The sequence below is a fragment of the Medicago sativa genome, chromosome 2 (genome assembly GCF_051527215.1).
Source record: "Medicago sativa cultivar Bolivia chromosome 2, Bolivia_mono, whole genome shotgun sequence".
NCBI lineage: Eukaryota > Viridiplantae > Streptophyta > Magnoliopsida > Fabales > Fabaceae > Medicago > Medicago sativa.
Genome location: NC_140750.1, coordinates 6092420 through 6117270, shown reverse-complemented (window position 1 = coordinate 6117270; position 24851 = coordinate 6092420). Strand labels below are relative to the sequence as shown.

The following is a 24851-nucleotide window of genomic DNA, read 5'->3' as shown; positions in this document are numbered from 1 at the left end:
ATTTGTGAAATAGTAGTAGAGAAGTTGGAATGAACCAAACAAAATATTAATAAAAATTTGGGTCAGTTTTGTCATTTAACCAATATGCTCAGTATATATAAAGGAAAAGAAGCGGTAGCTACCCACTGTTACCGGTCATTTAAGAAGGAGCGTAGATGGACCTTAAAAAAGGGGTCCATATTAGGGGCTCCCATATATATATATATATATATATATATATATATATATATATATATATATATATATATATATATATATATATATATATATATATATATATATATATATATATATATATATATATATATATATAGATATAGATATATATATATATATATGTATATATGTATATATATGTATATATATATTGGTTTGTAATCTATGTTATTACAAAGTCATTGTAGTACAATATTGAAACCCTGGGTGTTGATGTTCTTCTCTTTGATTATCTATATGGTTAACTATTGATCTAGGGGAAGCGATATGATCTACCAAATTCATATCCATCTAATTCATCCACTACAAAATCCATAAAATCCATCCACCAAACCAAACAAAAAAAAGTTAATAGATTGGATTGAATCTATCTATTTAATTTTTTTTTTGAGGAAATTTATTTAAAATTATGGATGGATCCAATCCATTCACCTTATATTAAATATCTAATGGATCACTTCAAATAGCAATAATAATCCAGTGGGTGAAAAAATGTATTTTAAACATGATTTAAATTAATTTTGTTAATAAATAAAAACAAACAATTTCTTAGATTAATTTATAATTAAATGCTTGTAAAATGATTGGACCAACATTTAATTATTTTTTTCCACAAATTACATTGGTCCTTAAGATTCAGCCTACTCCCCTACAAAAATCCAGCTCATTCTCTTAAAGAAACAACAAACAGTCACCCATGGCAACCGAAGCCCAACCACTACCGTTGAAGATCCACCACCCACTACTGGAGCTCCGTCGTGAGTCATCGGAAAATCGCCAACTCTTACTGGAGCGTCTCCGTGCTCCTCTGCAAAGGTCACCGGAGCTCCGTTGGCCAACGGTGGAGGTCGCTGGTACCACCTTTTGATATTTTTTTAGTGTGTGTATATATATATTTAATTATTAAAAAATGTTATGGGTTTGATAAAAAAAATTTGTATTGGGCCTCGACAAAAAAAACACTAGGCTTAATAAGAAAATTTGTTTTGGGACTAGACATATTAGGTTGAATATTTTTACTTTTTGCACCAATTTATTTTGCACCAATATTAAGTTGAAAGAGAAGGTTATGCTTTTCTGGTTAATGTTTATTATGAAAATTTGCCACCTTTTTGTTCGCGCTGTAGTAACATTGGTCACATTTTTTCGTCTTGCAAACTTGTAAAAGTGGATCAAGAGAAATTGGACACAAATGAGAAACATAAGCGTTTGGGAAATAAATTTATTCCTATTCAGAAGAAAGATTTGGTAAAGGAATCGGTTGAATGTGTAACAAATGTAACTGGAACATGTGTTGATAACAATCCTCTTTTAGGATTTGTGGATAGTACTAAACTGAAAGCCACCGTTGATGGAGAAGTACCTTGCATCCAGATGACATGGGTGCCAACGGTAATGAGAAGTTGAGTGTTTCTACTGAAGAGCGTTGTGAAAAGACTATTTATGATACCTTTGGATCCAACTCGTCTGTTTCAACTAACAATGAACAACAAAGGGAGCATTATCCTGATACGCGCTTGGTTGGTTCATGGAGTGATGAGGTGACAAATTTGAGTGATCCATTGACAAAATTGAATGAAATTGTCACTGATGACAATTTAAATTCCAGCGTTGCTCGCGACTTGGAGATTTTGAGGCAATATGTTTGGAAGGGAAACGAAGCTACATACACTGGGTCGCAGGTGTATACCGATGAGGAAGAGAGAGCGGCTGCTATCAATTATCTGAGGAATTCGTGCTGCTACTACAGAAGAGCTCTTCACTGAAGTGGTTTCAAAGGCTAGGAAAAAGAATTTGAAGAAGGGTTTTCAGGTTCAAAATACCCGCTCTAGGGTTAGGTTACCTGATTGACTTGTTTTTTCTTGCTCTTTTCAGTTTCCTTTTATTTTTCTTGTTTTATTTTAGCTTTTTTTTTCCGCTTGAGAGGGTTTTGGTCTTGGTCCTCATTCTCCTTTTATACTCGTTTCATTTTTATATATGTATCTAGGTTTTGCAGTGGTTCTCCATCTGCATCCGCTTTGCTTAAAAAGAACATAATAATTATGTAAAACAAATTTTAAAAAAACACATTTTAATAGATGGTTTGGATGAACATTATACTTAATAGATGGATTCGATGGTTTTTTCAACAAAAAATAAATAGTGGATTTGTAATGGCTAATAAATTTCTTTATCCATCGATTAAAATGCAAATCCATATATCTAATCCATCCATTTTGATCTGCAATCTGCATCCAATAAAAGAGGGTATATGTAATTAACAATCAGGATAATTGTGAACTAATCGTGATGTCAAATTATGTTTGAGTAGCTCCACATGTCAAAGCATCAACAACAATAACCAAATGTTTCATCTACAATGATTTATAACATCATGAATCAAGATAGACAAAAATAAAGCCACATTTGTGGTTGATATCCCTAAAGAGCAACGCTATATATCAAGAAAGATTTTATCAAGAAAGATTCAAGAATGACATGACAGAATAATCACCCTTAAATTTTATCAAGAAATTGTCCTGAAATTAATGTTAGCCAATAAAAACTGAGTTTGGCGGAAATCATGGGGTTGTGGGTGTTATGTATTTTTTATTTTATTAAAGGTTAATAAATAAGATTGAAATCTAAGGATGATTATTCTGCCATGTCATTCTTGAATCTTTCTTGATAAAATCATTCTTGATATCTAGCATTCTCCATCCCTAAAATAAAAAATTGTGGTTAATATGTTCAAAGAAACGTTAACACTTGAGACCTTGGTCCAGAAGTGAATATAGCCACCCGAAAAATTTATCACCAATTGTAAGACCATAGACCATTAGAATTTTGAACTTTACAATAAGATAGTTTAGGAGCATTCTAATTGTTTTATTTTTCACCGTTGTTTAAGGGTAATCGATATCTATTGAAGAATATGTGAGATATATAAAATATATTTTCTCCTCCTAACTGAATTTCCTCAATTCATAAGAGTCGATCGGTCAAGCATCGGAACTCCGGACCACTTAAGAGGGCTCAAATTTTATTTCTTACTATTGACAATTTTTGTGACAATTTTCTTTCTCATACTCACACTATATTTTTACTTTATTTCTCTATTGTTTTGATTTTGGTGTCAATACCTCATCTTCTTTGTAAAATTTTTGTTGTCTCAAGTTGTCATATAAATAGATATTAACATAACTTAAAGTTTATATGCGTGTTGTTCACACGTGGGAGACAACTATTATTTTTAAAGACGTTGGAGACAACTTGATGGATGATGGTTGCTGTTTAATTAGTGTCCATTGTCCAGTAATAAAAATGGTACGGGGATAAGGACGAGCCTACAAGGAGAAGAGAAGTGATATATGTACATCTATTTGAAGACAATTTTTATGACAACCTTGCTTTTCTCTCTTCTTATTGGTCAAAAACAATGGAGAGAGAAAAAGGAAGATAGAAGAAAAGAACATCATGTAAGTATGAGAAAGAAAGTTGTCCAAAAATTGTCACAAAATGGTTGTACAAATATCATTTGCTTGGACTCAACAAAACATCAATGATGCCACGTTAATTTCTTGAAAAGTTTTTGAAATATCTACATTTTTTTCTATAGAATATCTCTCTAGTACTTCATCATAAGTAAGAAAAATAATATAGTTCCCGTGAACATAACTCAGTTGGCAGGAACAACGCATTATTATATGCAAGGGTCGGGGTTCGAACCCCGGACACCCCACTTATTCACTTTAAAAAGGGAATTCTAACCACTAAGCTATCTGACCTAATTCTAACCACTAAGCTATCTGACAAAAAAAAAATATTTATATATTTATAGTAGTACATCTAATCCAACCCTCCTAGGATTTAAATTTAAATAGATGAAAACACTTTGAAATGAAAACACTTTGAATTTTTTTACTTTATAATTTGGAAAAATGATAACATGTACCCTAAATATACCAAAAATATAAATTATATATTGGAAATGTGCCAATTTATATTTCAAAAAGTTGAAAACTAATATTTCTCAATAAATATTTGATATTTGTGGATCATGCTCTCTCAAGACACATGCCAGCATGACCTTTTAATTTAAAAGCATGTATTAGACAATTTTCTATATTTGTGTTTAAAAAATATTTACCATATTATTAATTATAACAAACTCTGGAATTTTAAAATGTTATTTCATTGAAACTAATTTTTGATAAATAATATTAAATGATATTCAATTATTAATTTTTTATTAATATTCAATTATTTTTATTAAATAATAACCCATTTAATTATTGATTCAAAGTCTAAAAGTACTTAAATATGTTTACATCGATTGCACTATAAATGTAAAAGGATACTATGTGTGAACATTGTCATCTTCATTGCCACTAATTAATAGTACATGGATCCTGTCTGTTTCTTACTCGGATGCTTTGACTTTTGATTAGCCTACACAGGAAAATTGGTGTCTTTTGGTACCAACCAAAATTTGACTATAGTACATGAGAAATGATATTTTAACAACCACTTTTTGATAACTTTTGGACAACTTTCTCTCTCATACTCACATGATGTTGTTATCTTCTCTCTTCCTTTTTCTCTCTCCATTGTTTTTGACTATTAAAAAGTGAGAAAAACAAGGTTGTCAACAAAGTTGTCATATCAGATGGATGTCAAAATATCATTACTCATAGTACATTGCATTCTTACTTCGTTTGTAGTTAGTTACTAATTGACATGTGTTGTTTGTTCTTTTTCCTCTCTGCACTACTGTGACTCACAGTCACATTGTGTAAGGGCTGGTAAACCTGTATAACTGTATTAATTCAAGTACATTATGATCATGTTATAATGGTCTTTGAATGGTCTATGAAGAGATTCGAACCGAAAACTTTAAGATTACATGGCTAAACTAATGCTTTAAGTATTTACATAGCTATATAATTAGGCAAACACTATTTGTTGTTAGTTGATGGTAGTTTCTTTAAGCCCTTTATTAACAAAGACGGTGTTGATAAAATGAGTCATTCTCAAGCATTTAGGTAAAACGCAAAGAACAAACTTAAAATAAACTACAAATAACAAAACAAAACACAAGCAATGAGAAAGATAACAAGAAAATATAAAACACCAACACGATTACCATTAGATCTCAAATCAAGCAGTGAAAGGGTGACCAAAGTACAAAGTTGTCATGGTGGTTTTCTATGGGGTGCTTGGAGGTACTTAATACAATTGAAGTTGCAATTACAGAGGTAAGATTTAGGATATGTTTGGATAAATAACTTATTTGAAGCTTATAAGACAAGTGTTTATCATGATAAGTGTTGATGTATAAGCTTATAAGTTTTTTATATTGCAAAAGATAAATATGAATTAAATTATTAATAAGCTATATTTTGGAGAACTTATGAAAATAAAAAGCTTGTTTTTATATGTTCTCTTAAACGGTCTGACAAAATCTACATCGATAGATAAACTCAAATAAATCTTTAGACGTGATGGATGAAGTGAAGACGATCAACCGAATAGGGTCTTTAACGATACCAAGTCACTTGGATACAACAACGACTAGATGTAATTTGGTCTTCCTCTTCTCCATTGTCATCTCTATCAATAACACAAGTAGGGGTGTTCGCGGTGCGGTTTGGTTCGGTTTTGAGGCTTAAAGTCATCCGAACCACAAGATAAAAAAGTATGCGGTTTGGTTTGGTTCGGTTAAGTTTTAAAATAAAATCTGAATCAAACCAAAGCAAACCAATGCGGTTTAGATAGGATCGGTTGGTGCGGTTTTTTTTAGACAATAATTTTTTGTTTGATTCCAACATTAAAATCAAATTAAAAAGTTAAAACACAACATATTTTCAGTAATGTTTTAAATTTCATCCAACATTACAATTATATTTTCATCCAACATTGTTCTCAACTACGTAGACTAAATTAAAACGTGGACAAAAAGTAATTCAACTTTGTAAAAAATATAAAAGACTAAATTTTTTTATCATTCTCTAAGAGTTAAAGTAGCAAATAAATACATTTTTGAAAGAAAAAACAAAGAAAAAACTTAACAAGAGAAAAAATATGTTATTTTATTAAAGTTTTCATTGAGTTTTTATGAGTATTGATCTAGGTGATATATATTTGATTAGTGTTTTTCTTACATTGCGGTTTGGTTTGGTTTGGTTCGGTTGGTAAAATCAAAACCGCAAACCGAACCAAATCATGCGGTTGAGTAAAAAATTGATCCGAATACATCCAAACCAAATGCGAGTTTTTGCGGTTTCGGTTTGGATTGGTTCGGTTTGCGGTTTTTTTATTAGATTGGTTTGGTTTTGAACACCCCTAAACACGAGTGAGAATGAAGAGGCATGAACAAACAAAACAGAACAAAAAACGCTCATCAGAGACAATAAACACCAACAAGGACGTTAGGGTCTATGTTAAAAAAAGTACTTCATCCGGTCTCAAATGTAAGAAATAAAAAAATAAAATTGATTGTCTCAAATATAAGAAAAAATATAGTAAAATGAACCTATTAAATGTCACTATTCCAAGTTTACCCTCATTAAAACCACTTTACTACTCCAAGACAAGGGTAAAATTAGAAAAATAATACTTTTTATAATGAGTTAAATGTGGTCAATCCACTTTCTTAATATGTGTGCATTTTTTTTCTCTTACATTTGAGATCGGAGGGAGTACACATTGGTGAAAATAAATTCATCAAACCTAACCTCATCACCCTATCAATTATTTAGGATCCGGATCCTCTCCTGTTTGTTGTCTCATGCCATCTCTCCTGCACCCTTTCCCATCGTTGGATCAATCCAACATTAAATGAGACAAATTAAAAAATAAAAAAAAAATTACAAAATGAAATCAATAATATGTAAGTATTCGTGAACGCTTGGAAGTTGGAACTAGTCCTCCCTACAATCTTCCCATCTTCAGAACCAAAATTACTACTCTTAGACCTCAAAGATTGATCAGCAATATCATCACACAACGGATCAATCAAAATTGCTTCATCAGCATCAACTTCTCCAAGAAAAAATGCTTCTCCTTTGTTATCAAGATACATTTGAAAATCAACTTCAACATCATTAACATTCATTTGAAGGATTTTTTCTTTGGATTTTAAAACACCTTGGAATTTACTGAACCCAACATATCATGGTGATGATTTGAATGAACTGTCTTGTTGTTCAACAACGAACGATATCGACGGCGCCACCGAAGGGATGAAAGGGACCAGAAACGGTGTATACGCCTGAACTAATGTAGCTCCCTAATCTCCCCACCGTTAGGAAGAAAGAAATGACTTTCATCGCCGGTGACGAGTTGGTCTTCATTTTGCGCCACGTTTACATGGTGGTTGAGGGTAAGTTTTTACGGCGACAACGGCGTGTCCTTTGTTGGGCAAAATCCTTGTCCAGAGAAATAGATACCGATGTGCAGCGAAAAACATCTTGCTCGTGAAAATGGTGGGCAGTTGGCGTTGCAGAAGAGTAAACGCACAAGCTCTTTAACGCAGAGTTGTAATGGTGGTTTGCTTTATCTCATTGAAAATGTTGAAAACTTCCATTAACAGACTATAATATAATTATAAAGAATAGTTTTATAACTCATTGATGACAAATTCTTGAAAATGGAGAGCAGAGTCGTAATGGTTGTTTGCTGAACACGTAGATGATGCTTTCTCTCTCTATAAAACTATTCTTTTTTATTTTTTTATTTACTTTAATTTTCAGCCGTTGGATTATGGCAGGACGATGGCAGTACAAATAAGGTGCAGGAGGTGATCCAATTCCAATTATTTAAGGTCCTTTTAGCGTTGAAGAGTCAAGACGCGTTATTATGCGCGTGTCCATATCTTTCTTTCTTTCTTTTTTAAGAATGAATAAACAATAACGCCGCCGCATATTGATTTTCATTGGTCCACCATTTCCATTAATATTCAAGCGTTTCTTTATTATGCCCCCACAAACAAATACGTACTACTAGCAGCCACCCACTAACCTTCTTATGTTTTTCCTTTCAATTCAATTCAACCAACACTCATCGCTCCTAATAATTCATTCTTATAGGACTATTAAATTAATCTATGTGATGTTTTTTTTCTCTTCCATTAGATTATAGATCCAACTATCAAGTCATGCGGCGAGGTAGTAGAAGATTCCGCCGACAACTTTTATACGTACTCCATCCACTATCCAATTCTATACCCTTTCTTTATGTTGATTTTCTATTTTAATCAAAAAACCTAATAGTATGCTTTTCTTTAGTTATGTTATGGCATCATATCATTAAAGGCATACAATTTCTTCACCAACGTGCTGTTGATTGCTAGTATTCCATTGCGGAGCCATCAAGTAAAAAGCTTCCCATATTCCGACAAATGGCCACCTAATTCCGTGCGCAATAAAACGACCCGTCAAGTTCCGCTTTATCTCGGCAAATAAACACGCTAACAAAATACCACACACAATAAAGTTTTATGCCAAATAAATTACTACTATTTCAAGGGATATTCAAAATATATGCCACTCTAGCCCATTATATATGAATTAAAAAATGTTTCTTTTTTACCAAAAAAACTAGTTAATTTTATGTGGACGGGATTTGTAACTAACTTTTTAAAAATAATCTTCAGTAATGATATGAGAAAAAAATTAAAATGATTGAAAAAAGAGAGGTAATAAATAATAAAGTCCTTTCTCAAAATAATAATAATAATAAAGTCCTCTCAAAAAAATAATAAGAGTAATAAAAAGTGTAATAAAAAACATTAATTTTTTATTGGTATACAATATATTGTAAAGCAATACATAAAAGGAGATCAATAATTTGTTGCTAGAATAACATATGTTGTGAGATAGAAGGATGTCATTTTAGCTAAAAACATTTGTTTCAATTTACTAAAATCGCATCACATATATATTTAAAACGGGAGGAGTGATCAATATTCTCATTATCCTTTTTTAGTGGACTTTGTTATCCTAGTTTTCAAGGAGTGTATGAAGAAAAAAGTTAAACATATCCGGGTTTTGCATATTTATGATTGTTGTTCATGTAGCTTAATAAGTCGTAGAAATATGATACGTGGAGGAGCGGAGGTTAGAACCATAGTCTCAAGGTTTTATCCAACAATTTCGACACACAGGTTCTAACTCAACTAGTTAAAATACGGAAATTGTTCTGTCAAATGTCGTGAATAGAGATCAAATCTCATCACGTATGATTTTGTTAGTGTTAACCCCCTGCGTTCTAAAGGATAGAGTGCCTAATAATCCACAGATTGGCTGGGATGCAAATAAAGTTGACCAAAAATAGTTTCACAGAAAAATCAGATATCATGTTCTTCTGGATAGTTCGTCATTTGGTGAAGTTCACTAACCACATAAGAACAATTGACTGAATAACAAATGTCTCCATCCACTAGATGGTTCCATGCTTTGCGATGTGTGTGATATTTCTATAACTATTATCACTCAATCTATCTTAACTTATATAAAAAGGGAAAAACTTAAAATTTTGCCAATTGAGTTAGAAATTGTTCACAACTTTATCTTCTTCTTTTTTACAATAGAACAATACTACAAATTTTATTAAAACTAGAAAAAATCCATGATTGAAACTAGGTGGCATTTCACATGGGAAAGATTAATCCTTTCCCACCATGGGACAGTTAATTTTTATGGTGAGATTAAAGAGGAACACTGATCTTACTATAGTCTAACCACACTATATTATTTTACTTGTCTTCAACCTCTCATCCATGATAACAACCCAAAGAATTCTTCCAACTTCACCAATCAAAATTCTTCAAAGTCATTGAACTTTTGGTGCAACCCTGAAAAAAAAAAATCTCAATATGAGGAATTTGGGTGCAAACTAATTCGAAACATCATGAGAAGGTGAAGGGAGTTTTGGTTTCTCTGTGTAATGGTGCTGAAATTTTATTTTTTATGGGTTATTTTCATGGTATTTTGTTGCTAGAAATCACTAAGCTTGAAGAAGAATTGCATGTCGAAGGTTCTATCTTTGTCTTTGCAACTTTAGTTAGTTGCAAAATTAAAACCCAATAGATTCCATCATTATAATCTCGCATAAAATTCAAATGGGTTTCTTGTTTTCGTTGATGAAATTGAAAAAGAAGGAATTTTAAAAAAAAGTGATGGGGTGAAAGAATTAAAATACCTAGGAGGATAGTTGCAGGACGTGAAAGAATTTTGATTGGTGAGGTTGGAAGAATTCTTTAGGTTGTTATCATGGATGAGAGGTTGAAGACAAGCAAAATAATATAGTGTGGTTAGCTTATAGTAAGATCAGTGTTCCTCTTTAATCTCACCATAAAAATTAATTGTCCCATGGTGGGAAAGGATTAACCTTTCCCATGTGAAATGCCACCTTGAAACTAAGGAAGCATATCATTTTATTACCAACTGTAATTCACTTTCAATTTTTCCATTTTAATTCCATCTCAATCCAAACAAAGCATAATATGATGTTGATGAGACGAAACAAACTCGATTGTCTCCAAAATGGACAACCCACAGTCCACGTAATTAAATGACTAAAATAGTAATTTACCCCCAAGGTCCATTATGTATCCCACCCAACACAACATTATACAGTCAAATTCATTGTTGACTATGCCTCCAACCTTTCTCTTTCCTTCAACATATTCATCATCATCATGCATGGCCCATACATACATACCCATATACTTCCCCTTCTATAAAATAGCCACATTCTCCTCACCACAAATCCCATATACTTTCTCCTTCTCCTCTTTACCACATTCTTCAAATACAAAAAAACGAAAAACATAATAAAAGTTAGTTACGTTAGTATTATTATTATTATTATTAGCATGGCGCCGAAAGTTGTTAAGAACGGTGGCGTTAACGTGAACAATAACGGCAGCGTTAAGGAGGCGCATTTTAGAGGAGTAAGAAAGAGACCATGGGGAAGATACGCCGCGGAGATAAGAGATCCAGGAAAGAAAAGCCGCGTTTGGCTCGGAACTTTTGATACGGCGGAGGAAGCAGCGAGAGCTTACGACTCCGCCGCACGTCAATTCCGAGGTCCAAAGGCGAAAACAAACTTCCCTTTCCCTATAGAAAATGTTAAGATCCATAGCCCTAGCCAAAGCAGCACCGTTGAATGTTCAAGCCGTGACCGTGACGCCGCCGCTGATTCTTCTCCGCTTGATCTCAACTTAGCTCCTGCTTTCCAGCACCGGTTCACTCCGATGCCGGCGGTTAACCAGACGTTTTGTTTTGATGCTATGTTACGTGCCGGCATGGTGAAATCACGTCCTAGTTACGGTTATGGATTTGAATATAATCCTTCTATGGAGGCGAGTGGATTCCACGCGACGGTTGGTGCACAGAGTGATTCCGATTCTTCGTCTGTGATTGATCTGAACCACCATGGAAGAAGCTTCGATTTCGATCTTAACTACCCTCCTCTGGAAGATATGCTATGAATGATGAATTAGAATCTCAAACTTGGATTTTAATTTTTGTTTTTATTTTTTGCGGATTATGAATTTCTCTTTAGTTTTTATGAGTAGAGAAAGAAAAAGAACAGTTTCCGATGAAGAAGAAGAAGAAGAAGAAAGATATATGTGAATACTACATAGGCGATTTTGTGTCTATTTTTTGCGACAGAGAAATCAAGAGGTTTCTATCTGTTGTTCCGAAATTATTACTACTATGAAACTGTTCTCAAGTTTTTTGTTTTTAGCTTAGTAATTGTAAAGTTTTTGGCTTGCAGCCAAAGTATAATTGAAATTAAATTAACATAGAAATTGTAATATTTGACTTCTTTTTTATTAACAATATTTGATTGTTTAGTAGGCATATTATTTTATATTCAGTATATCTACATAGTTTCTTGAGGCAAGAAATATGTACATAGTCGATAGTATAAGTTTGGTTCAAGAATGTATAAATATGATTTTTGGAAAAATAATACTGGTAAAAACTTCAAAAGTTATCATCAAATTTAAGACTTATTAAAAAAATATACATTTAACTGAAAATATTAAAAAAATTAAGTTTGGAAATTATTAATTTCACTCGACTTAAGAAATAAACTTTAAGAAATTAATATACTAAAGTGACATGAAAATGAGTGAATAAATTAATAAAAATGAAAAATATAATTGGCAGGGTTGGTCCGTTAGGCCTCATCATCCTTAATGGATGGGTCGCGCTTTATAATATCCATCTCAATAACATTTGACCATGTACAATGGTAAAACGCTTTCAACAACCTTCAACACAAACTTTTTCAATTCCCAACACTCCACGTCATTTTCTCACTTAATTCAACACCCATATTCAATTTTTACCTCTTCAATGGTTTTCATTCAACACCCTACCCCACCACTTTTTATTTCTTATTCTTATTTAATTTTTGTTTTTATAATTACATAATTCGATTATAATTAAATTTAAATAATACAATTAACAATTTATTTTTTAGTTTTTTTTGAAAAACAAAATTTTGGATGTTGAATTGATTATTATTGGGATCCATTTCACTAAGTAAAGACTAAAACTTCAAAAGAAAAACTGATAATAAGATTAAGAGAGTGAAAAATTTGGTTTTTTTTTTCTGTGTCCAAATGAAATGATCCAAGTCTCTATCTGTAGAGAAAAAAAAATCACTAATTTTGGTAAAAAAAAATAAAAATAAAAAAATAATTATTTGCAATGAAATAATTGATCCCAAAACATTAAGAAAATGAAAAATCTAAGCAACCAATCATGTTGCAACACGTGGCCCTCCATTATCCAAAAAAGTTTCTCTTTCTGCTAAAACTATCGCCGCACGCGCCCCTGTCTGCGCGTGTATTGCACGCGCTAGTTTGAGCCAACCAGAAACCGACGCGTGGCATGCGGGACAGACATTCAACATGTTGAATGTATTCATCTACTCTCTCCTCCATGTCATTTTCAATAGGCTTGCTTCCAATGGTTCAACAAGTCTCAATATGCATTCAATAAGACCATTGGAGATGGTCTTAGAGCAGACCAAATTAACCCAATCCATTTGACAATGAAGATTATTCATGAAAATTTCAATACTTACACTAAATTCTACGTTTTTTTAAGGGTACATTTTAAAATTTTAATACTTGATTTAAATTGGAAACATTTTGAAATCAACTATAAAAGTCTTTAATATATTAACAAAAATCACATTTTTTACTAGGTGGGTTCATGAGTTCAATGATTTGAAATTATGTTTCCTAAATTAAACCACTCCGGTTTTGAGCGGATTGGTTGCGATTAAACCTAAACTTAAACATGTTTGAGTAAAGTACAAATTGGGTTGGTTGAATGGAATTTTTTTTTTTTTGTGACAGTCGGGGTTTCAAACCACGAACCTTAAATATATTATGCATGGTTGAATGGATTACCCAAACATGTAAACACCCATACCTTCAATAGAAAATGAACATTATAACTTCTCTGCCTCAAAAAACTATGTACAGTTAAAACTCTATAAATTAATAATGTCAGGACCGGAGAAATTTATTAATTTAGAGAGTTATTAATTTATCGATAAATTAATAATTATTAATTTAAAGAGTTTTTAAGTAATTATACTGTACATACCAAACAAAAAGGCAAATTAGTCTATGCCTTTTAAAATTACGTTGCAGCGAACCTTGTGACTCAACGTAAATTAGTAACTACTGTGTTCATATGCATTGGAAATCAATAATGACTTTTGAACTTAAAGGAAAATAGACAACTATTGAATCATATTTCAATAGAGTGTAATATATTTTTTTTTCAGTTTCTATGAATTATTAATTTATGATTTTCTTGGGACCGAAAATTATAAAGGGATCTCCCGAACAATTATTATCTTATTATTTTATCGAGTTTTTCAATTTTTTACATTGGCCCAAGTCGGGACCGGACAAATTTATTATTTTAGAGAGTTTATTAATTTACCGAGTATTAATTTAAAGCGTTTCTACTGTAGATGCTTCTTTGCTCAAAATCATAAATAGTTTAAAATTAAAAGCACACACCAAAATCTGAAATTGTACATTTTTTTTATAAGAGCTATACCTTTCTAAACAAGTGTACAAAATATTTAGTTAACAACATCAATCATCAAATATTATCCTTAGTACCTGGCTTAAGTAAGGGATTAGTGGGGCACACTATGCCGGCGCCATCGCTTCCTCAAGATTGAAATATTTTATTTTATTTTATTTTATAAAGTTTAATTTATAAAGAATGTCAAATTGACACACATGATTAATGCTTTACCGTGTCGATTGAGAAATGAGGGTTCTCATTTGTTTTTGGTTAAGTAAAATATTATCAATACGGCTCTTCAAGAAATTCACTTACGACCTTTCCACTGAATTAGGCAATCAATAAGTAGTCATATTTACACGACATTCATCAAAAAATATTTATATAACATGGACCAGCTTTTCAATATGAAATATTTCGTTCCAAATCAGCACACCTATTTTAATCTTTAAATAAGAAAAGGTTCTTATGATATTCATTGGAGTGAATTTTCTTAAAAAAAAAAAAATATTCATTGGAGTGAATTAGAAATAGCAACTAAACTTTTTTTTTTTTTTTAATAAATGAAAGGAGTTTTTGTTTTTTACTAATAAAAAGGTGCTTATGATTTCTATTGGATGAATTCCAAGTAGCAACCAATAAAACAGAGTTAATGTAAACTTTTCTGGACAGTCTAGTCCCATAGACAATTCAGTATAATTACACATCAAATCTTCAACCAGCAAAGTTGATGAGTCATGCGCATATTTATAGAGAATTAAACAAAATTACACGTTAATTGTTCAAAATGGGAGATACCTATTTGAGGTTGGCTTAAATGTAATGCAGCAGATACGAGTGAAAGCAAATTTGTGCTAGCCCAAACAAGTTTGAAATTCGCAAAAATGACAACGTTTGGAGGGGAAGCAAATGCGCTATAACTTAAAGCAATTCAGTTGACCGTCAATAAGGGATGAGGGTGGTATTTGAAACTGATTCTCGAGTTTTAGTAGACTCGATTTATACTCATTCATTAGGTGTTTTCCGAGTTTATATTTTAACTTTGAGGTAAAGTTTGTAAGACAGCAAACAAGTATGGTTATTCAAACTCTTGCGACGATGGTCGTTTATTAGACTGATCTCCGTAACATTGAAATTATTCCTCCTTTGTATTGAACTCTTTTTAATTAATGATATTAGTCAAGTTTGTTTTGGTAAAAAAAAAAGATTGTTTTGAAGCTTATTTGAGAATATCATAGAGCAGACAAGACGAATAGAGTTGTTACGGCATCACCTCGTGAAATTGTTCAAATTGGTTGGATGCCTCCTTTAGATGATGGGTTAAGTTGAATACGGATGGCTCTTGTAGAGATAATGGGTTAGCTGGTTATGGTGGTGTTATCCGTGGAAGTGACGAAGAATGGTTGGGGGGCTTTGCTAAAGGTGTTGGTATGTGTAGCACCTATATGGCAGAGCCTTGGAGAGTATTTGAAGGTTTGAAGTATGCGAAAAGGTTAGGACTCAAAGCAGTTAAATTGAATGTGGATTCTATAGAGGTTTCTGATGTCCTTTCTAATAATGAGAATAGAAGCCCGATTGATAGATTTTTAGATGTGAAGATTCGTCATTGCTTGACTGGGACACAGAGGTAGTGGTGCATCACTCTTATCGTGAAGCCAATTAGTATGTTGATGTCTTGAATGACGATTATTTTTTACGAGACTTGTCCGATTCAATTCTCGCTTTTTGTTGATGCTGATATTAGGGGAATTACTGCCCCACATTAAGTTCCTTTATAGTCTATCCTTTTTTTTGGCTTCGGCCCTCTATGCAATAAAAAAAATTTGTTTTGGGTAAAAAAATTGATATTAGGTATATTTTTCTCAATTCTCACTTTTTAATGAATACATCTATACATAAAAGGTAATTTAGCAATAGTCATGAAAAAAAATCTTAATATGTGTGAAATTTACAATGTGTGTTTAAAAAAACGACGGAGGGAGTACAATATGTTTCTCTCGTTCTAATTATTATTTTATAAAATTAACAAAAAAAAAATTGAGGTAACAAAATATTTTATGTTATTATACCATAATCATTACTAATATTTTTATCAATATTTTTCTCAATTTAATATGGATCCCGTAAGCAAAACTTAGATGATAGAAGGTTGCATTGGCATTAATGGGATATAATGTAGATTCGAATCTAAAATTTCTTTCTTTTTTGCACTTTGAGTTTGAGTTTCGCCGTTGAACTATTTGAAAAAATATATATATGAGAGGTAGTAAACAACATAGAATAAAAAATTATTAACTGTATTTTTACATAGATTAAGAAATATTACAAAGTAAATTAAGGCACGTTGCAATTTCACCACACGTACTAAAAAAGTACTATTTTTATCTAGTATAGGGAGGGTCGTAGTCCAAAAGAGAAGAAAACTACACTAAAATCAAATGAGGGATCAAATTCTCTATAACATCAACTGAAAGCTAATAACTACTCCCTCCGGTCACTATTATAAGCAAAAGTTCACTTTTTAGATTCATTCAATAAATAATGTATGTAGTTTATATATAGACCGCATACATCATTTATTAAATGAACCTAAAAAGTCAATTTTTGCTTATAATAATGACCGGAGGGAGTAAATTGTACTTATTAGACAAGACTCGTAATAAACAATATTTTCATTCAAAGAGCTTTCAAAGTTTGCTAAAACATCAACGCATTGGTTGAATTTTCTATAGAAGTACTTCACCACTACCAATGACCTGCTGACCGGACTCCCATTCTCATTCTTGTTGATACAATTGGCAACAACTAAGAAACCTACATTCACCTCAACCGTTCGAAATTCCGTCCTTATAGCATATTTGAGACCTTCGACACTCCAAGAAGCCCAGCCATGTACACTCGATACTTCCCAATACAAAATGACACTTATTTTAGAATTATTCTTATATACTAAAATCACAATTATTTTGAATCACAATGAGTCATTAAGTATGCCACAATCTTAACTATTGAGTATTGACTACTTTTAGTGTGTATTGAGTATCCTAATCCTTTGAACCGAGTAAAGCTATAATAAGTGATAAAACTCTCTCAAAATAATTAACATCGATGATTTCTCAATATGAATATGAACTCAGAACCATTAGTTAAGCTAAAAAGATTTCTTACGATCTCATCAAATTGTTATTAGGTTAAATTAACAAACAATACTGCTATTGCCTACTATTGTATATTCTAGCTTCCCTTCTTTATTAGTAATGTTAAATAAGCTGTTATGTTATCAAACAAAATTGTTATATTCTCAAGCATTCTTATTTTGACACCATTCTTCTATCCGTTTTCTATCACATTTTCACCTTTCCCTGTTAATTGCAGGCTTCTTATCTGGCGAATATATAACTATTTTTTCGGTGGTGTTGGTGTGGAGCTCTGGCGGCTGCAGGTGTGGCAGCGATTGGTGGGTGGTTCCGTTTGGAATGTAGTTTGGTGACGTGGTGCTCCGTGCAGGTGTCTGACATGTGGTGTGGATGAGGTGGTGTGTGACGCAAATCTGTGTGGCGGCGGCAAGTTAGGCGGCTTCTTTTTCATCTACGATTAATCCTCCTTCAACGAACTCCCGGATCGTTTGTCGTCGTAAGGATCGTGGTGGGTGTGGTGCTTCGCGCTTGTGGCCATTTAGCTTCAATTTTTTCTTGATTTGGTGGCAGACCCCCTCCGAGGTCACTGTTGGTCTGTTTTAATGTTGTTGGATGGGTGGTCGTGGATTTTTGGGACTCGGTTTTGGTGTCAGAACGGCTTTGCGGACGAGAGCTTTTTAAGGGGGTGGCGGTACTGTTTAGGTGTGAAGGAGAGTGTTTGTTGGGGTGATTTTCATTGGAGGCAGCCTCCGATACACGGGTCCACGTTCGTCATCACTAGCTCTTGTTGGTGTTTTTTTGTTATTTAAGGTGTTTAGGGAGTTTTGGAGGGTGCGTGCCCGTTGAGATGATCCTCTTTTGATGTGTTCGTCGTTTGCACCACCGCTTATCATGTCGTTTGTCTTGCTTATTGTGTGTTGGTTTCCGGTGGGCCGATTACTTTTGCTTCGAGACCGGGAGTCGGTGACTAGCTGCAATCCAGTTTGACTTGATATGGTGTTCTCAGATGTACCGGGGGCTAGGGGTGCTTGCTGATTTGGTTCTAAAGTCTGGTGGGCCGATCACGTTTGATTCGAGATCGGGAGTCAGCTCTTTGGCTCAAGTTGGTTTTTGGGCTTTTGTTTTTGTGCTCTTTCGGTGGATCGGAGGTCGAAAGGTTGTGGAAGCTGCATGTTCATTCGGTTAGGAGCTTTTCGATAGTGGCTCAGCTTGGGTGTTGAAGTCTGGCTGTTTTATTTTGAGGGGTGTTCTTTGGGGGTGAGTAGTGACGATGGGTGGTGGATGTTGTGTTTACAGTGTTTGTTTCTGTTAAGGTGTCCGTCTTAGGTGGTGATGTGTTTTGGTGGGTTATCTTCATGGGCTTGTATGGGGATTATGGTGTACCGTCTATATGCGGCACCATTTGTATCTTGTTTTGTCCATACCTCGCGTCTTGCGGGGATGACGTTTAATAATATTTGCTGATTAAAAAAAACTATTGATCCTTAAGAGGAGAGAATAATTTTATCCGGCTTGTACACAGTTCCTGGCATTTTGTTACTGCAGCAAATAAATTCTAAAATGGAATATGTGAGCTTTACCTTGTTTGTATAAAGGCTACAATACAAATTAAGGATTTTAATTAATCACCAAAGTTTGTCTCTCTTTTTTATTGATGACACCAAATAAATTGGTAATTCATTATTGCATAGTTAAGGAATGTCTGTTGAGCAGCTACAGCTACATGAGACAAAATTGAATTACAAGGATTTATCTACATACGTCCCATTTATACACAACTTTTGAAATCAATGAGCTGTGCTTGTTGGGTTATGGAAACAATGGTCCCCTCTCCTACTTTTCATTTCAAGACAAAATAACAATAATGTATATTGTACAATGCAATGGTTGATCACGTGTATCATGATATCAAAGCATTATTATGGTGAGGGTTGAAATTATAGATCCGTCCATTACCATCATAAAGAAATTGCAACTAAATTTCATGTCATTCGATGATTAAAATAAAGAATGTCTTCTTTTTTGTTAAATTAAAGAATGTTGGGGAGTCTGCTTAACGAGTGTAGATTGGCCAACCATTTTTGAGCAGTCCGTTTATTTATAGTATTAACATAAAGTTAACTTATGTGTTGGATTGGATCCATGTTTGATTTCTCCTAAATCACGGTAAAAAAAAAAAAACCACTAATTACACTTCTTTTTCCAACTTGTTGTCTATAAAAAGTTAAAAACTATGTATATAAACCAAGAAAGGGATGGATATAAAAAGAAACGGCTACTTTATGCAAGAAGGTAGCATGACTCTTTTAAATTGATATTACCTCCATTCCTCGTTGAAGATTTTTTTTCTCATTCTTTATAAAATCTCTTTGAAAATACTCTTACTTGGTTTCATATTTTCTTATTTTTCTCATTCTTTATAAAATCTCTTTGAAAATACTCTTACTTGGTTTCATATTTTCTTATAACTATCAATACTATGACGAAAAGATAAATCAATTATCACTCTTAATGAAAAACTTGAAAAAAGATTCTAAGAATTTTAATACTAACACAATTTTTTAAACTTTATGTGATTTACTTAACAAAATTCTATATTTAATGACGGGAATAATGTTAACTATGCATTTTTTTCTTAGTTCTCCAAATTTATTTTAAAAATGCCAATGATAATCTAGAGTTTTGTTAAGTCATGAGAGATGTTTGGAAGATCATTCCCGTTAAGTTATGAACAATCACATAAATAAATGAGACACCATATGCTTGTTTAAAACCTTAAAATATTAGATATACGGATACTTTTACTTATATATTGTTAAAATGTTCACTATTTCTTTCAATGAGACTCTCTTGTTTACATAGGTAAAGATGGATAAAAAAAAAATTGTTTCAGTTGCAAGTCAAACGTGTAATTTTTTTTTTTAAGCCAAAAAGAAAATAAATTAAAAATATCACAGGAAGTACAAGACTAGGGGGACATGTACCTGACCCAGTAAACCACAAAAACACAACCCGTAACGGGTAATACAACGATTCAGTACATAAGTGGTATAAAAAGAAGAAACCATAAACAATCACTACCACGGACAATCCAACGAACCTACGTATGGGCGCGAAACTGAATTGCAAAATAAAAATGTAGAGTGAGCATTTAGGGTATTGCGTAGGCGTATGAATCGTCTGCCAAAGTTAACTCAAGCTCCTTAACTACTCCAACTTGATTATAACCATTAGTTATTAAATTATTCACCTTGGCTAACAAAATACTCCAAACTTCTTTAAATATAGTACTTGTCTAACAATGACAATCGTACTTGTCCACCAATTTGACTTGCTCGTTTACAATTTTAGATAAACTCAAATGAAGCAGTTCCAAGTTCCAACACTATTATAAATAGTTATATGGTTGCAATAATTATGTAATTGACTGGGACGTTTACACATAACTATCGTGTAAAAGTCTAAGAAAATGGCTCATCAGTGTGTGCAGAATCCAGGCAATATCTTGTTTAAATTTAAGTACTGTATGGAAGAAGTTAAGGATGCTTCTGGAGGCAAGTGTTTACTTTATTGATACTCCCTCCGTCCCGCAATAGATGACCTATTTGAAAATGTGCAATTTTGATCTAACTTACTTTGACTGTATTTTTCTACTAATATACAAAGATGAGAAATTCTTGTGTAGGAACGAACCTAACATATCATTCTTACAAACAACAAATTAAAACATGACACTCCATTTTTTTCTTTTAAAATAATTATGAAAAATTAACCAGTGCTTTCTCCCTCTCTTCATACCACCACTAGTTCATGATCTTCCATCACCACCACCACCACCATTCATGGTGGAACTTTCTTTGTTTACTCTTGCTAAAGTATATCTTCCACCACCATTCATGGTTGAAAAACAACAATGGCCACTTCCAAGATGATGTTATCTTTTTTTTTTTTTAAAAATGAAAGATTATGTTATTTTTTAAAAATGAAAGATTATGTTATCTAAGTAAAACACGGTGATTACTTTGTCTGTTTCCTTATATCCCTTTCTTCCCATTTCATGTTTTCTTCGCAAAATTTAAGGAAAATATGAATTATTTAAACTCTTCACTGGACATATGAATTATTCAACATATGAATTTCAAAAGGAAAATCGTTTATACACGAGCAAGCAAGCCAAGGAAAGATTCATCATGATTGATGGTGGTGAATACTAACTGCAAATAATGGTTGAGAGAGAGAAGGAGCAGTTGTTTTCCATTTCTTAAATTATTTTCAAATTATTTTAAAATAAAACAATGATGTGTCATGAATTAATTTGTTGTTTGTAAGAATGATATGTTAGGTTCGTTCCTACACAAGAATTTCTCTACAAAGATAAATAATATCATATAAGATGTTGTTAGATTTGTAACGCCCTAACTCTATTAAAGCAATAAAACATGCGAATATAGCAAATATTCAAGAATTAGACGCTACGTCTAAACAAAATAACAACAGTCATGCATATATATATATATAATATCTCATCAGTCACAGCGGATATAATCATACATCTCCAAAATCAAAACAATACATATGCCATGGTCAAACATCGACATCAACATAAAATCCTTCAAAGTCTCAACAATGAGTACACCTCAACATAGATAAAATCCAACAAAAGAAAGGGACACCGACTCGACCTAATCAGAGCCCTAAACTAAACTCCAAAATGATAGCGGAGGCTAACTCCAGCTATCCAAGCACTCACCGCAAGCGGACTACTCCTGCACAACGTCTAGCCATCCATACAGACAGGTAGGCGGTCAAAACCAATGGAGGTTAGCATTACATTAATCATAATCAATAAATAATAATTGAAATGGATAAGACAGTTCTATTTTCGAATAGCTTGCATAAATAAGTAACCTCCAAATATTCATTCATTCATCCAATCCAAATATTACAAGCAAGCATTTACTTATCACCAACAAACAACATTCACCTATCACATCAAGATTCCATTTCAATATGCAATGCGCCTATTCTCGACACATACATGCATGCGGTACCGAAACAACAGTCATTAGATGCCAACTGCACATCTATGTAAGAGTACACCTCCTCTTACATGTAAGAGTACACCTCCTCTTACAACAACTATGTAAAAGTACACCTCCTTTTACATTTCAACATATGACTCAATATGATATGATGCATGGACATACAACAACGACCCGATAATGCACAACTTTAACATCACAACGATAATGTAAAAGTACACCTCCCATTACATTGACTATCTCAACAACATTGCATTATCAAGTATACATGTCCACACACTCAACAATCATAATTCACATAAGAGTCATCATCACACACATCCTTATTAACTACACAATATCTCGCAACAATCCCACATACTTCTCATAAACCAAACAAAGTGAGATAATACAACATTTATGATACACATCATATTCATCCTTCAACAACCATTCATATATCCTCAATTAATCATATAACGTCATTCATGAAAGATTTATAAGGTAATTGGTTTAAAAGAACCATTTTCAACCAAGTTCGTCTATCGATATCTCATTCAAAATAATTGAAGTATTGAACCAAAACCAAGTAAACAAGATTCAATGCCTCAACTAAGTATACCTCTAGGCCACGTGTGGGTGCAGTAGAGGATACTTTGGCGTTTCACCGGCCAAATGCAACGAAATCATGAAAAACCCAAAGTTCGTCTCTCTTATCATTTTTCAAGAATTCCCCATTTCTTAAGCAAAACAAGTTAGACCAAACACATCACAGTTTGAAAACCACAATTGAACTTATAGAACCCAAGTTTGAAAGTAGGAAACAATCCATAAGGTTTGGGTTGGCTTAAAAGTGGTTATGCGGAGTTTTCGTAAAATTCCTCTAAGACATCCTTAGAGCATCTTCCTCATAACTTAAAATCCAAGAATCATTTTCAAGTCAAACCAACGCCATTGGAAAGATAACAAAATTATCTAGGACCTTCATGTTTACACCAAAAACCAAATCAAAACAGAGACGAGGGAAAAAGACGCAAGAACGCGAAACAGGGGGTACTGCCCTGTGCAACTCGCCACTGCGAGTAAGCTCCAGGGAGCCCCTGCTGCTCGCATCCAACTCGCCTCGCGAGCGCGGTGGCGAGTTATGACGGTTCAGTCTCGGAAAAACCTCCATTTTCACCCCAAAACCCCAATTTTGACTTCTCAATGCCCAAATTTGATCCCAAGGTTTGTCCAAACATTTCTAAACATGAAAAGACACTCAAAATCATGAAAAACTTGCATCAAAACATTCTTACAACAAAAATCATCATTTGACCTATTTTTATGAAAACTTCATGAACAACACAAATTCATAGCCAACTCAATGATTATGATTGCCCAAGGTTTCTAACATCAACAACAACACCTCACAACATCAACAACAACAACCAATCATGAATTCATCACAATTCATCAACAACAACATCTCATATCATCAATTTTTGGGTAAAACATAAAGCATACATTTGTACATGATTTAAGCTTGCAATTTCATCAACAACCACTCAATTAACATCCAATTTACATACCCAAACATTGCATCACAACATAAGCACGAATTTCACAATTAATTTCACAAATAATCAATTATTCAAATAAGCCCTTATGGAGGAAATTAGGGTAGAAGCTACAACTAAGTGATTATGAGTAAAGACTAACCCTCTTACCTTAATTCTTCACAAACTCAAGCTAAGGCTTCACTTTAGCTCCCAAAGCTTGGACTTCTAGCTCTCTCTAGCTCTCCTCCTTCAAACTCTTTCTCTTTTCTTGTCTCTATCTCTTCCCAAATGACAAATGTTGGTAAAAACCCTATTTCTCTACTAACACTAGTGTTTAAATAGGCTTTACTTAATTGGGCTCAACTCACAATGCCTTAGTGGGCCTAACACATTTCTATTCTAACCCAAAGTGTTACTACTCACTTAACGGTAAAATGTATTACTAACGGTCACTTACCGATAATAAAATAATTACTACACTCTCTCTAGTAACTTAGTAAAATAACCACTCTCACTAAGTACTAAAAAATAGTCCTCGTCAAATTACAAAATTACCCTTATTTGTAAAATGACTGAAATACCCTCAAGTCCAAAATGACTAAAATACCCTCTAACGCGAATTCTACAATTCCCAACCAAGAATACACACAGAGGCAAATAATCACATACGAGCACGCATAAATAAATAATAAAATAAATCTATCGAAAAATCAGGCTGTTACAAGATTCGTCTCGATGAGTATTTTCAAAATATCAAATTTTCATAATTTTTTTCTAATATATTATTCAAGATATTTAAGCTCAAAGTTATACATTGACATGCGTAATAAGGTCAACTGTGTCATGTATTACTGTGGGACGGATGAAAAGTACTTACAA

General features: G+C 33.0%; 1 protein-coding gene across 1 annotated transcript; it reads left to right on the top strand.

The window, feature by feature from the left end:
- Positions 1 to 10626: 10626 nt before the first annotated feature.
- Positions 10627 to 12068, top strand: LOC146943953 (ethylene-responsive transcription factor 4-like). Its single transcript, XM_085742285.1, has one exon. The coding sequence runs from the start codon at positions 11075 to 11077 to the stop codon at positions 11690 to 11692; it is 618 nt and encodes a 205-aa protein (XP_085598411.1). The 5' UTR covers positions 10627 to 11074; the 3' UTR covers positions 11693 to 12068.
- The last annotated feature ends 12783 nt before the right edge of the window (positions 12069 to 24851 follow it).

What these genes read in the sequence shown, in the direction of transcription:
- LOC146943953 (XM_085742285.1), top strand. Translation starts at nt 11,075, where the DNA reads ATGGCGCCGAAAGTTGTTAAGAACGGTGGCGTTAACGTGAACAATAAC.